Below are 12,091 nucleotides of genomic sequence, written 5' to 3' on the forward strand. Positions count from 1 at the left end.
CATTACATTCAATGCCAATATGGCATTCTCCCCTCTCCTACTGGACACTAAACAAATCAGTAGATCATTCAATGGTGTAGTCGGTTAAGACACTTTAGGATGAGGATATATTTTATAGACATACATTTGTGTACAAGCGTGCATTCAAGTTTGAAATTCCAAATGGCTTTTGATATATGCGTGGCAATGGAATAGGGACCATGTCACAGCCTGCCATTTTACTCATGGAGGGGACATGCTAAATAAGTAAGTCAATGAAGGAAGCACATACAAACAGTGCAGAGACCAGCAAATATCTAGTAGTATTGTCTTTATTGACAACATGGCTCAGACAAAAACAGAAGATGAACACCCGAAAAACATACATCCTGACAAGCCCGTCTCCTACACCCTGCAGTATCGGAGTTGTAACCAGGTAAGTGTTGAGTGACAATTTAGAGCCATCTCATCCGAGTTGTAGCTTGGAATGTGTGCTCAGCGGACCTAGACCAAATAAATACTTGTTATTTTTCAGTTACTTGAGGTACACTTGATTTAGCTTGCTCAGCATGCCAGAGTTCACGTTTTTGGGACTATTCCATTGGCACCTAAAGTATTAACCCTAACCCTAACAAAAACAAGTACATGTTTGACCCAGGTGTGGTTGTCAGTAAGGCTGAGGTCCTGTTGGCAAGTCTGGTGACTGTGATGCCAGGTGACTGAAACAATATATATAAAAAGAAAGATTCTCTTCAGAGGGAGGAACAGATGACGACCCACGTAGACAGAAAAGGCTGACAGTCTATGAGATCCACTCTCCTAAAGAGATCTTGACTGCCTGCTATACAAGTAACTTCATCTCAGTAAACATTGTATTTGAATGATGGTCCATGCCTGAAACTGACTCCTCTTAACAATACTGTAAAATAGACTCAAAATCAGTCCCATCTAAACCATTGATTGGATTCTCATTCGCAGATCTAAAGCGTCACCGTGATCCTGGTTCGTATGTTTCATGGTATGAGCAGGCTCATTATTACAGGCCAATTGGTGAAATGCTGGACATTGTGAGAAACTACCCGCACTTCATTAGCAACAAAGTGCCTGTTTAATTATGTATGTATGTGTGTATGTGTATATATGAGAGTGTGTGCGAGGTCTTCACAGGCCGATGGTGTAGGACCTTCCTGCTGGGTTGTGGATAGCGGAGCACGAGGGCTCTGTCACAGCCCACTCGTACCACACCTTCTTCCCATTGTTACACCTCCAGAACCTCACCACGACATCATCATCCCGCGTCACTGGGATCGGTTGCTGCAGGTGGAAGAAACGGGTCAATACACTTACATTCTTTTGGGTAATAAAAATGTGCTAAATGTAAAGTATACATTTTACATGACAGTCAACTGACTTTGAGAGGGAACAGGATGGGGAACCAGGAGAACATTCCGGGAGAGTGGGTCTCTGGCTTGATACCTTGACCAAACAGACACACACATTGATGTTAACGATATCCATCCATCTTATACTTCAAAACATCACCATTCCCACTCTTGGTACTTACTGAGTGTGACATCTCCGTAGAGAGTGGTCTCGAAGTATCCAGCAAAGCCATGCAGCACTGTGTTACATCCCACAGAGAATCTAAGGCACTGGTACCTATTGTTGTTCATATCTAAAAAAGGAAAGGAAAGTGCATTTATTACATATCTTGTGTGATCGTTACCCGGTGTTAGCTAGGGTGTGTGTATTACCTATGGCGGGATGTGTGAGGGTTGGTGTGTAAGCGTTAGCCATACAAGGGGGTTTGAAGCGTGTATGTTACCTGTGGTGGGGTGTACAAAGGTGAAGCAGGCTTTGGGCTCAGCCAGCTGGTGGAAGTTGTGGAGTCTGACGACGTAGGGGGTCTCAAAGTGGCACTCGGGGTCCTTGTCCCGCTCCCTGCACCCCCTAACCTCATTATACAGCTTGGAGGAGGAGAGGGGGGCAAGGAAAGAGGTGTAGGAACAGGGGATGCTAACCCCACCATCTGAGGAACGAGATAATCCGGTTTGGATGAGAGGGTATAGGCAAAAAAAAGTGCATTGAATGACATATCGTCACTGTCTGGTGAAAGCCTCTCATCTCCAAAACAAAAACTTTTCAGTAAAAAGGAGGAAAAAAAATACAAATTCCATATTTTCCCCATTAACATACAATGACATTTCAGAAGCAAGTTATTATCAACTTTCTTGGTCCTAGTCATGAAATGTACAGAGTACAATGAGTGGAGTTACTGCTTACGAGGTTGTCATCCGACAGTGAAGAGATGGCCCTTTCAGTAGTGTGACATTTCAATATCAACGAGGTGCACTGCAGAAGTGCAATATTTACACCTACCTTTGAGAAAGTGCTGTGCTCCATCTAGACACTCCGGGGAGAGCTCGTTGTCCCCGAAGGACCCGAGCAGCTCACTGACGATGATGTCCGCCTTCTCAGGTGCCGCCCACTCCCTCATGTCACACGACACCACGGTGACCTGATCGCCCCACTCCTCAAACTTCCAGTTCTCAAGCCTGGGAGAGAGTGGCAGGATCAGTCTCACAGACAGAGGGTGGAGCTCAATGGAGATTAACGTTGCCAACCATCCCATTTAGTCCTGTAATTTACCTGCCAGAATGTATTAAACCTAACCGGGCGATTACTCGTAATACATTAATTAAATGATTACATTAATGAAACTGTTGAAGGTGTTCTATAATCTCCTTGAATGAGGTTGGTGAACAACGGAAACCCCATTAGTGGGTCAGAGAGGGTCACTCACGTGACAACAGCGTTGGGGTTCTTTTCAACAGCGTAGATACGGAGCTTCCTGTCAGCCTGCTTGGCAGCACGCAGGGAGGCATTGACCAGAGGACCTCTCCCAGCCCCCAGCACCATCAAAACTCTAAGGTCACAGAGCATGCATACTGTTATGCACCAGATACAGAGGGGGGGGGGGAATCATTGCCAGGAGAATAGATACTAAGCGAGATGACAGAGAGGCAGGTGTTGGAGCTACTCACTGTGTATTGGTCGTCTTCTGCTCCTCCGGGACTCTGTCGAGCAGACACTTGTACACAGCCTGCAGAAATATCAGGAGAACCCAATCAGTACTTCATTATATTACCCTACCAGCCACAGCACCATTGCTAGCTGTTACAGTGTATTAGAATGGGAAGAGATCTGTGTCAACGGCTGCTTACCTGCTGGTACTGGGAGTATTTGATGGGATCCTTCTCGAACACTTCATAGGTCTGAGACTCCAGATTGTCCATGAGCGGCTAATGGGAAGAGAACAATTAGAGACAAAGATTCCAATGCATACACACAAAATATAATAGGGGTGGGAATTACCAGGGACCTCGCGATACTGATACGATATGTATTGCGATTCTATAAGTATTGTGATGCGATACTGCGATTTGATGTTACAAACATATTGCACTCTGTATGTCTGCTACTGAAATGAGAAAATTAGTTTTGATCAGTCAGGGAAATAAGTGCTGAAAAAGTTCAAAAGAAGACTGAGAACAAGCTATAGGATGAAAAATACAGGCGATTTGGCGCAGGTACAGCCAACTAACGCTCGCTGACGCTACCTAGGTAAAAATAATACAAAAATAAAATTAATTTTTTACTTGGCGTCAAAGTAACAATATTGTCCAAAATTGGCAAACTATTAATTCCCCGCCCATCACTACAATATACAGAACCGGTCAAAAGTATGGACACCTACTCATTCCAGGGGCTTTATTTTTACTATTTTCTACATTGTAGAATAATAGTGAAGACATCAAAACTATGAAATAACATATGGAATCATGTAATAACCAAAAAAAGTGTTAAATCAAAATACATTTAATATTTGAGGTTCTACAAAGTAGACACCCTTTACCTAGATGACATCTTTGCACAAACGTGGCATTATTTATTTCATAGTTGATGTCTTCACTATTATTCTACAATGTAAAAAATAAGTAAAAAATAAAGGAAACCCCTTGAATGAGTAGGTGTGTCCAAACTGGTACTGTAGGTATGACTATTTGCAAGCCTCAACAAGCATACCTGGAGAGGAGACTGTAGGTAATCCTCGTAACCCTTGGCAAACAGTTCATAGGCATTGGGTGCAGGGCGGTTCTGGTTGAGGTATTCAAGGTACTGCAGGTAGGAGCGGAAGTCCTTCTCACTGTGACGACTGGTGCCAGTGAAGATGAACTGGGCCTCAAGCTGGGAGAAGAGAAAATGTTTTGTAAAATACATAATCAAGGACAGAGTGAAGATAATCATTTTATTTGCTATACCAATTGCTGCAGCCTAGAATTTACAGTACCTTGAAGAGACGGAAGATGATTTTCTGGTGGGATTTTGAAAGGACTGGGAACCCTTTCTTATTGGTCAAAAAGATGCTGGTGGGAAGGACGGCTGCTTTGATTGGCTCCCCAAGCCACTTGTCAATCACAGCGTCGGAGGGCATGTTTTCTCCAACCTCAATGGCTTCATCAAAAGGAAGGGAAGACAAATCAGGAACAATTGTGACCAAAACAATGACTTATCCGTTTGTCAACACCACCCCAACATGTTTCCCTGTCCTGCTCCCTTACCTAAACAGATTCTCTTGTTGTAGTCACACAGAGTTCTGAACGAATGCCACCTGAAAAAGGAAAAACCAAAAGGTACATTTAAAACTAAAACTAAAAAAAATCTGCAGGCCCTGGTCACAGCACAAAACTTACCAGGCCCAGGTCTTCTCGTCATCACTGCCATCATCTGTGTGTTTCGTCGGCTCGTTCTCGATGATGTCATCACGCATGTCGTCAGCAGAAATCAGGGGGACCCGGATCCAAAACTGATATGAAACAATCCAGTTGCTTAGTTTTAAGTTAACCGATTTACCTTAACATTGCCCGTCACAATACAAGTCAAGGATTAAGAATTAGTTCTAATTCGTATATGCTATAGATAAAGAATGTTTGAGTGCTGTAGTCACCATGCAGGAGTGGTGTCCTGTCTGGATGTGGTTGAGCAGCACGCGGGCCAGGTTGGCACAGTGAGGGCCCTTCAGAGGGACCATGAAGGCTGGCAGACCCAGATATGCTGAGAAGTTCAGCTCCTGTACCAGGGCCTGAGACAGGACAGAGGGATGGCAGGACAGAGCAACAATTAAACTTGTAGCTAAGATGTTCAAAACTTTCTGCTTGAACTTGTCTTAGTTTACGAACAAGGCCGGGGGTGTATTCACTAAACCAAACGGAAGAAAATGGGGAGGGATCCAAGATAACTTTTTCCAAAAGACAGTCGTTCTCATTGCAAAAAGTTATTTTGGGAAAAGTTTTGCAACGGTTTACTACGTTGGAAGTTAATGAACACACCCAGTCTGTCAACTCACCGCTTCTGAATTCCTGCGTTCTGTCTCCACCTCTGAGTCGGTCTCGATCCATGGAGAAAGCTTTCCAACAACCAGAGTGTTCCAGTCTGGGTAAGGAAGAAGTGAAATTCAATATCCTGATACTTAATTAAATATACATACTATAGAGCCATTAGATGGCCCTGTAAGTAGATACCCCTGTGCTCAGTGGAACTGGGGCATGTGCATGAGACTGAACTGTGGTCAGTATGAATACAGGTAGCCTACTCACCTCTCCCACAGAGCAGAAGGTCAGAGCGCGTATGTGCTCCTGATCGGACTTTGGCGGGGTCCAACTCAAACTCCCTCCTGAACCTTGGGTGGAAGAGGGGCATGCACAGGAAGTCAAACCTGAAAGAGACAAATGGGACATTAGTTGACACTTGATCTAACGTTAGTTCCGTTTGTTAGGATCCCCATTAGTTACTGCACATGCAGCAGCTACTTTTCCTGGGGTCCACATAAAATATACAAATACATGACAAAGTACAGGACAGTTAGACAAGAACATAAGATATTACATTAAAATCCAATAAAAATAAAAACCACTCCAAAAATGTCTTGTTAACTTCTTATGGCTGGGGGCAGTATTGAGTAGCTTGGATGAATAAGTTGCCCAAAGTAAACGGCCTGCTCCTCAGTCGCTAATATATGCATATTATTGTTAGTATTGGATAGAAAACACTCTAAAGTTTCTAAAACTGTTTGAATGATGTCTGAGTATACCAGAACTCATATGGCAGGCAAAATCCTGAGGACAAATGAACAGGAAGTGAGAAAACTGAGCTTTGTATGTATTCAGAGTCCCCAATGAAATCCCCTTGAGATATTAATGATGTTGCACTGCCTTGGGGTTCCACTAGATGTCAACCATCAATAGAAATTGTAATGAGCCTTCTATGGTGTGGTGGGAGTGAATAATAGCAGAATGCATCAGGTGTCTATCAAGCAGCCCTTTTCTGATCACGCTTATTCCTCATGGTATTCACTTGCATTCCATTGCTCACGAAGACAAGAAGGAATACTCAGGTTGGAACTTTATTGAAGCTATATGTTAAAAACATCGATGCTATGCAAGATCACTGGATGTGTTTTTGGAACTAGTGAATAATGCGCCAATGTAAAAGTTCATATTTATCCAAATATGAGTTAACAAAACATACATGTATTGTGTCATCTGATGAAGATCAAAGGTTAGTGAATAATTTTCTCTCTATTTGTGCTTTTTGAAACTCCTCTCTTTGGCTGGGAGAAAAATGGCTGTGTTTTTCTGTGGCTATGTGGTGACCTAACAATCGTTTGTGGCGCTTTTGCTGTAAAGCATATTTGAAATCGGACACCGTGGTGGAATGAACAACGAAAATAGCTTTAAAATGGTATGAGATACATGTATGTTTGAGGAATGTTAATTATGAGATTTGATGTTTTGAAAATGGCACCCTACACTTTGACTGGCTGTTGTCATATCGCTCCCGTTAACGGGATTGCAGCCATAAGAAGTTTTAACAAACTATAGTTTTGGCAAGTCAGTTAGGACATCTACTTTGTGCATGACACAAGTCATTTTTCCAACAATTGTTTACAGACAGATTATTTCACTTATAATGCACTGTATCACAATTCCAGTGGGTCAGAAGTATACATACACTAAATTGACTGTGCCTTTAAACAGCTTGGAAAATCCAGAAAAAATGTCATGGCTTTAGAAGCTTCTGATTGGCTAATTGACATAATTTCAGTCAATTGGAGGTGTACCTGTGGATGTATTTCAAGTCCTACCTTCAAACTCTGTGCCTCTTTGCTTGACATCATGGGAAAACCAAAATAAATCAGTCAATACCTCAGAAAAAACATTGTAGACCTCCACAAGTCTGGTTCATCCTTGGGAGCAATTTCCAAATGCCTGGAAGGAGACACGTTCTGTCTCTTAGAGACGAACGTACTTTGGTGCAAATCAATCCCAGAACAACAGCAAAGGACCTTTTGAAGATGCTGGAGGAAACCGGTACAAAAGTATCTATATCCACAGTAAAACAAACCCTATATTGACATAACCTGAAAGGCCGCTCAGCAAGGAAGAAGTCACTGCTCCAAAACCACCATAAAAAAGCCAGACTACAATTTGCAACTGCACATGGGGACAAAGACAGTACTTTTTGGAGAAATGTCCTCTGGTCTGATGAAACAAAAATGGAACTGTTTGGCCATAATGACCATCGTTATGTTTGGAAGGAAAAGGGGGAGGCTGCAAGCCGAAAAACACCATCCCAACCGTGAAGCACGGAGGTGGCAGCATCATGTTGTGGGGTTGCTTTGCTGCAGGAGGGACTGGTGCACTTCACAAAATAGATGGCATCATGAGGCAGGAAAATTATGTGGATATATTGAAGCAACATCTCATGACATCAGTCAGGAAGTTAAAGTTTGGTCGTAAATGGGTCTTCCAAATGGACAATGACCCCAAGCATACTTCCAAAGTTGTGGCAAAATGGCGTAAGGACAACAAAGTCAAGGTATTGGAGTGGCCATCACAAAGCCCTGACCTCAATCCCATAGAAAATTTGTGGGCAGAACTGAAAAAGCGTGTGCGAGCAAGGAGGCCTACAAACCTGACTCAGTTACACCAGCTCTGTCAGGAGGAATGGGCCAAAATGCACCCAACTTATTGTGGGAAGCTTGTGGAAGGCTACCTGAAACGTTTGACCCAAGTTAAACAATTTAAAGGCAATGCTACCAAATACTAATTGAGTGTATGGAAACTTCTGACCCACTGGGAATGTGATGAAAGAAAATAAAAGCATTAATAAATATCTCTTACTATTCTGACATTTCACATTCTTACAATAAAGTGGTGATCCTAACTGACCTAAGACAGGGAATTTTTTACTAGGATTAAATGTTAGGAATTGTGAAAAACTAAGTTTAAATGTATTTGGCTAAGGTGTATGTAAACTTGACTTCAACTGTATATCTACACAATTAATATACAGTACCAGTCAAAAGTTGGACACCTACTCACTCAATGGTTTCTCATCCAAGACTGTGTAAAGCTGTCATCAAGGCACTTGGAGAACTTTTGGAGAATCTCAAATATATTTTGATTTGAACGCTTTTTTGGTTACTACATGATTCCATGTGTTATTTCATAGCACATATACAGTACAGTTAAAACAGATATTTAGAAAGAGGATTGACACTGATACAAGATGTTGTTTTAAAGCTAAACGTGCATTTTGCCTGAGTAACCTCTGGTGACAGAGCATTCCATGACGATATGGCTCTATACATAACTGAACGAAATATTAAATCGGCTTTTGGTTTTGGGACAGTGAAGAAACCCATAGCGGCGGGGCCTGTTTGAAGTGTACGCAAATATATTACTAAAGTTAGGCATTTTCAACAAACAGATGTTTATTAAAAAGCCTCGAAGAGAAGTAGTCCATTTCAGCTCAACCATGAATGACTATCATGTGTGTTGTTGATGTTAGTTTTTTTGTGTGCAGTTAATATGGGCAAGGCATGCGGCTTTGTTTTCAGCCAGCTGCGGCTTTACACGGGCTTTCTTTGCTGCACCTGACCATTACTGGGCAGTAATTAAGATAATACAAAATTAGAGCCTGAACAACTAGCCCAGTTGATCTGTGTCAAAAAATATTTGTATAAAACATACATACCTCGCCCCATCTTTACAACAACTTAGTCAATGACTTGATAACGATTACTGGCCATTAAAATAACTTGACGCTCTTGCATAAAGTTGACTGTAGCTAAGCATATTGCTGTAACTACAAACGTTTGGGGTTATTTACTTGGATGATACATTCAAGTAACGTCATGGCTCCACTGTCATCAAATCATATGGGGGTCGTGGTTAGGAGGATCATCTCGTTGTTAGCCATTGTGATGGTGCACGTGGTAATTCACCGTCACCGGCAAATTCACCTAGCTAGCGAGCTACGAGTAAAATAGCTAGCAACATCACATGCAGAAATGAAGCCGAATGGTATATACTAGCCTTGTCGGCTCCTGTCTTGACCTCCACCTTACTCCAAATAATTGCTGGAGCGAAACAGTTTACTTACCCAAGTTTAGCCACCGCCGCAAGTGTGTCAGCAACCTCGGGCACACAACTCAAATCTCTCCCGCAGGACACCCTGCCTCCTGTGTTGTGGGACGCCATCGTCAGCCGAGTGAATGGGAAAGAAGAGAGTTGCAGTTTAGTAAAAGGGAAACTGACGCCATTTTGGCTCGGGTCATGTATTTGCTATCATTGGAGCTGAGAGTCAAAATGACTTCCACTGGAATGCCGTTTCAGACGTTTCGAGAACTGTCGCGATACTTGCACGCCCAGTGAGATTATGGTAGTTTGAGGCTGTTGTTCGAAAAACATTTAGGATCATCTTGATCATGTACGCTGCGTTCAAAATAATTTGGAACTCGGCAATCTCCAACTTCAGTGCGTTCAACACAACTGGGAATTCGGAAAAAAAGCTCGCTCCGACTGGAAAAATCTTTTGAATTGGTCATCCAATTCGGGAATGTTTTTATTTAACCTTTCTTTAACAAGGCAAGTCAGTTCCCCCTTTGTTTTTCCGCCCTTATTATTTACAATGACGGCATACCACAGCCAAACACTAACCCAGAAGCTGGTTCAATTGTGTGCCGCCCTATGGGACTCCCAATCACGGCCAGTTGTGATACAGCCTGGAATCGAACCAGGGTCTGTAGTGACACCTCTTGCACTACAACAGTACCTTAGACTCCTGTGCCACTCTGGTCTCTTTCTAGAGAGCAGACCAATGACTGTATATATGAGTTCCCATGCCGCGTTCAAAACAATCTGAAAAATACAAGGTCAGATCATGATGTCAGTGATCTTCAGGTCGGTAAGTTGGAGATCTAGAATGAGGCCAGAGTTCCTGAGTTGGAATTCTGAGTTGGATGATCGTTTAAATGATTTTTGTTGTTTTCAACGCACTGAAGACGGAAGTCAGAGATTTCCCAGTTCCGAGTTCCCAGTTGTTTTGAAAGCACCAATAGAGGGATTGGCTGACAATGTCACGAAAATGATGGGAGGCTTCAATAGGGCTAAGTGGCTGTGTTCGAGAGGATCAAAACTGCAATGTGTCATGGGTAAGTCGGTTACAAGGTGATTTGTAGATCAGTCAGCATGCAGTCGTTTTGATGCTTTCAAACATGGCCGGTGTGTCGTTGTGATTCTGGATGGAAATGTAGCTAGCAACAATGACAATAATTAGTTGATGTTGCTGTACGTGATCCAACACGTTCATAAAAGCGCAGTCAACAGAAGTCCAATGGCACTTCTGATAATCAAAGCAACTAGATCACATGCATTTCACTGACTGGTCACAGTGCATTTGACTGACAGCTCACAGTGATCACTAGTTTTTTTCCACCTTTGAAATGTAGAATTACATTTATTGTGTTAGTGTGTTGAATGGATAAAAGGTGCTGGAGGGAATAGCAGCCGTTTTACGGGCTCCTGACCAATTGTGGAATGTTTTGTGTTTTTCTTCTTCTTAAAGTTTTTTGTAATGTTTCCGCCATCACTTCCTATGACTGAAAAGAGCTTCTGGACATCAGAACAGGATTTCTACTTCAATGAGTCAGAGGTTGAAGATATATTGCTCATCCTGGACATGGCCCAAGTCCCCGATACTCGGAAAAGGAAGAGGCGGCATTACAGAGGCCGGCGTGCGGGATACCTGATGAGATTTCGTCGGCGAGTTGATAAAACGCTTTGCACTCCAATCTTTTGGCGAACGTGCAATCACTGGAGAATAAACTGGACGAACTCCGTTCGAGACGATCCTTTCCATGTGATCTGAAGACTGTAATATCCTATGTTTCTCCGATTCGTGGCTGAACAAGGACATGGAAAATATACATATTTTCTATACATCGGCAGGACAGAACGGCAGGGGTGTTCAGGGGTGGTGTTGTGTGTCTCTTTGTTAATCACAGCTGTCGCTCGATCTCTAATATTAAGGAATATTTTTATATTTTTATATATTATATTTATATAGTCAAGCTACCCCATGCAAGCATCTGCAAAACACTTGACCCTATGTATGTGTATGTTTGTGTGAGGGGAGGTGAAAAGGTTGCCTCAGTCTGTTGCAACTGAGTGAGGACAATAAGGGGCCAGAATGACAGGAAGTCACTCCAGACATACTTCCTCTAACAGTAGCTCAACGGTTCCCCCAAGTTGGGCAAGCAAGTGCCTTTGACTGTCGGCCCAGATAATGTATGGTCGTACTAATCACACACACACACACACACACACACACACACACACATACACACACACACACACAACACATTAATCTGTGGCCCAGAAACAGGCTCCAAACAGAACAATAGCTTTATCATTCGTGTGCAGGATATAACCTTTTCTCTGTCTCCAGTTAACTTAAGAGGAACCAGTGAGTTTCTGTCAAGTCTTGGCTGAGTGCCCAGACATCATGGGGTCATTCTACACACACAGAAAGAACAGTTAGAACAGCCCTCACAGAAGTCTCGAGGTTCTGCTTGCCTGAGTTAGAATTCCTCCCGATAAGCTGTAGACCATACTATTTATCAAGAGAGTTTTTATAAATATATTTTTTTGTAGCTGTCCATTTACCACAACAAACCAATGCTGGCGCTAAGCTCGTACTCAACGTG

At 42.6% G+C, this 12,091-nt stretch overlaps 1 protein-coding gene across 2 annotated transcripts; it reads right to left on the bottom strand.

The window, feature by feature from the left end:
• Nucleotides 1-295: 295 nt before the first annotated feature.
• LOC139376265 (protein arginine methyltransferase 5) lies at nt 296-9,722 on the bottom strand. 2 transcript variants are annotated; one of them, XM_071118611.1, is made up of 16 exons: nt 9,487-9,722; nt 5,637-5,755; nt 5,387-5,472; nt 4,988-5,122; nt 4,734-4,846; nt 4,602-4,651; nt 4,331-4,494; nt 4,066-4,227; nt 3,204-3,281; nt 3,024-3,082; nt 2,783-2,905; nt 2,359-2,534; nt 1,805-2,008; nt 1,544-1,654; nt 1,391-1,455; nt 296-1,293 (listed from the first exon to the last, which is right to left on the bottom strand). In XM_071118611.1, the coding sequence occupies exons 1-16, from the start codon at nt 9,582-9,584 to the stop codon at nt 1,141-1,143; spliced, it is 1,896 nt and encodes a 631-aa protein (XP_070974712.1). In that variant the 5' UTR covers nt 9,585-9,722; the 3' UTR covers nt 296-1,140. The 2 variants fall into 2 exon arrangements, with proteins under 2 accessions (XP_070974712.1, XP_070974711.1); XM_071118610.1 differs by having other exon boundaries at nt 1,391-1,459; nt 1,542-1,654.
• Between the last annotated feature and the right edge of the window lie 2,369 nt (nt 9,723-12,091).

This window comes from Oncorhynchus clarkii, chromosome 20 (genome assembly GCF_045791955.1).
Source record: "Oncorhynchus clarkii lewisi isolate Uvic-CL-2024 chromosome 20, UVic_Ocla_1.0, whole genome shotgun sequence".
Lineage (NCBI taxonomy): Eukaryota > Metazoa > Chordata > Actinopteri > Salmoniformes > Salmonidae > Oncorhynchus > Oncorhynchus clarkii.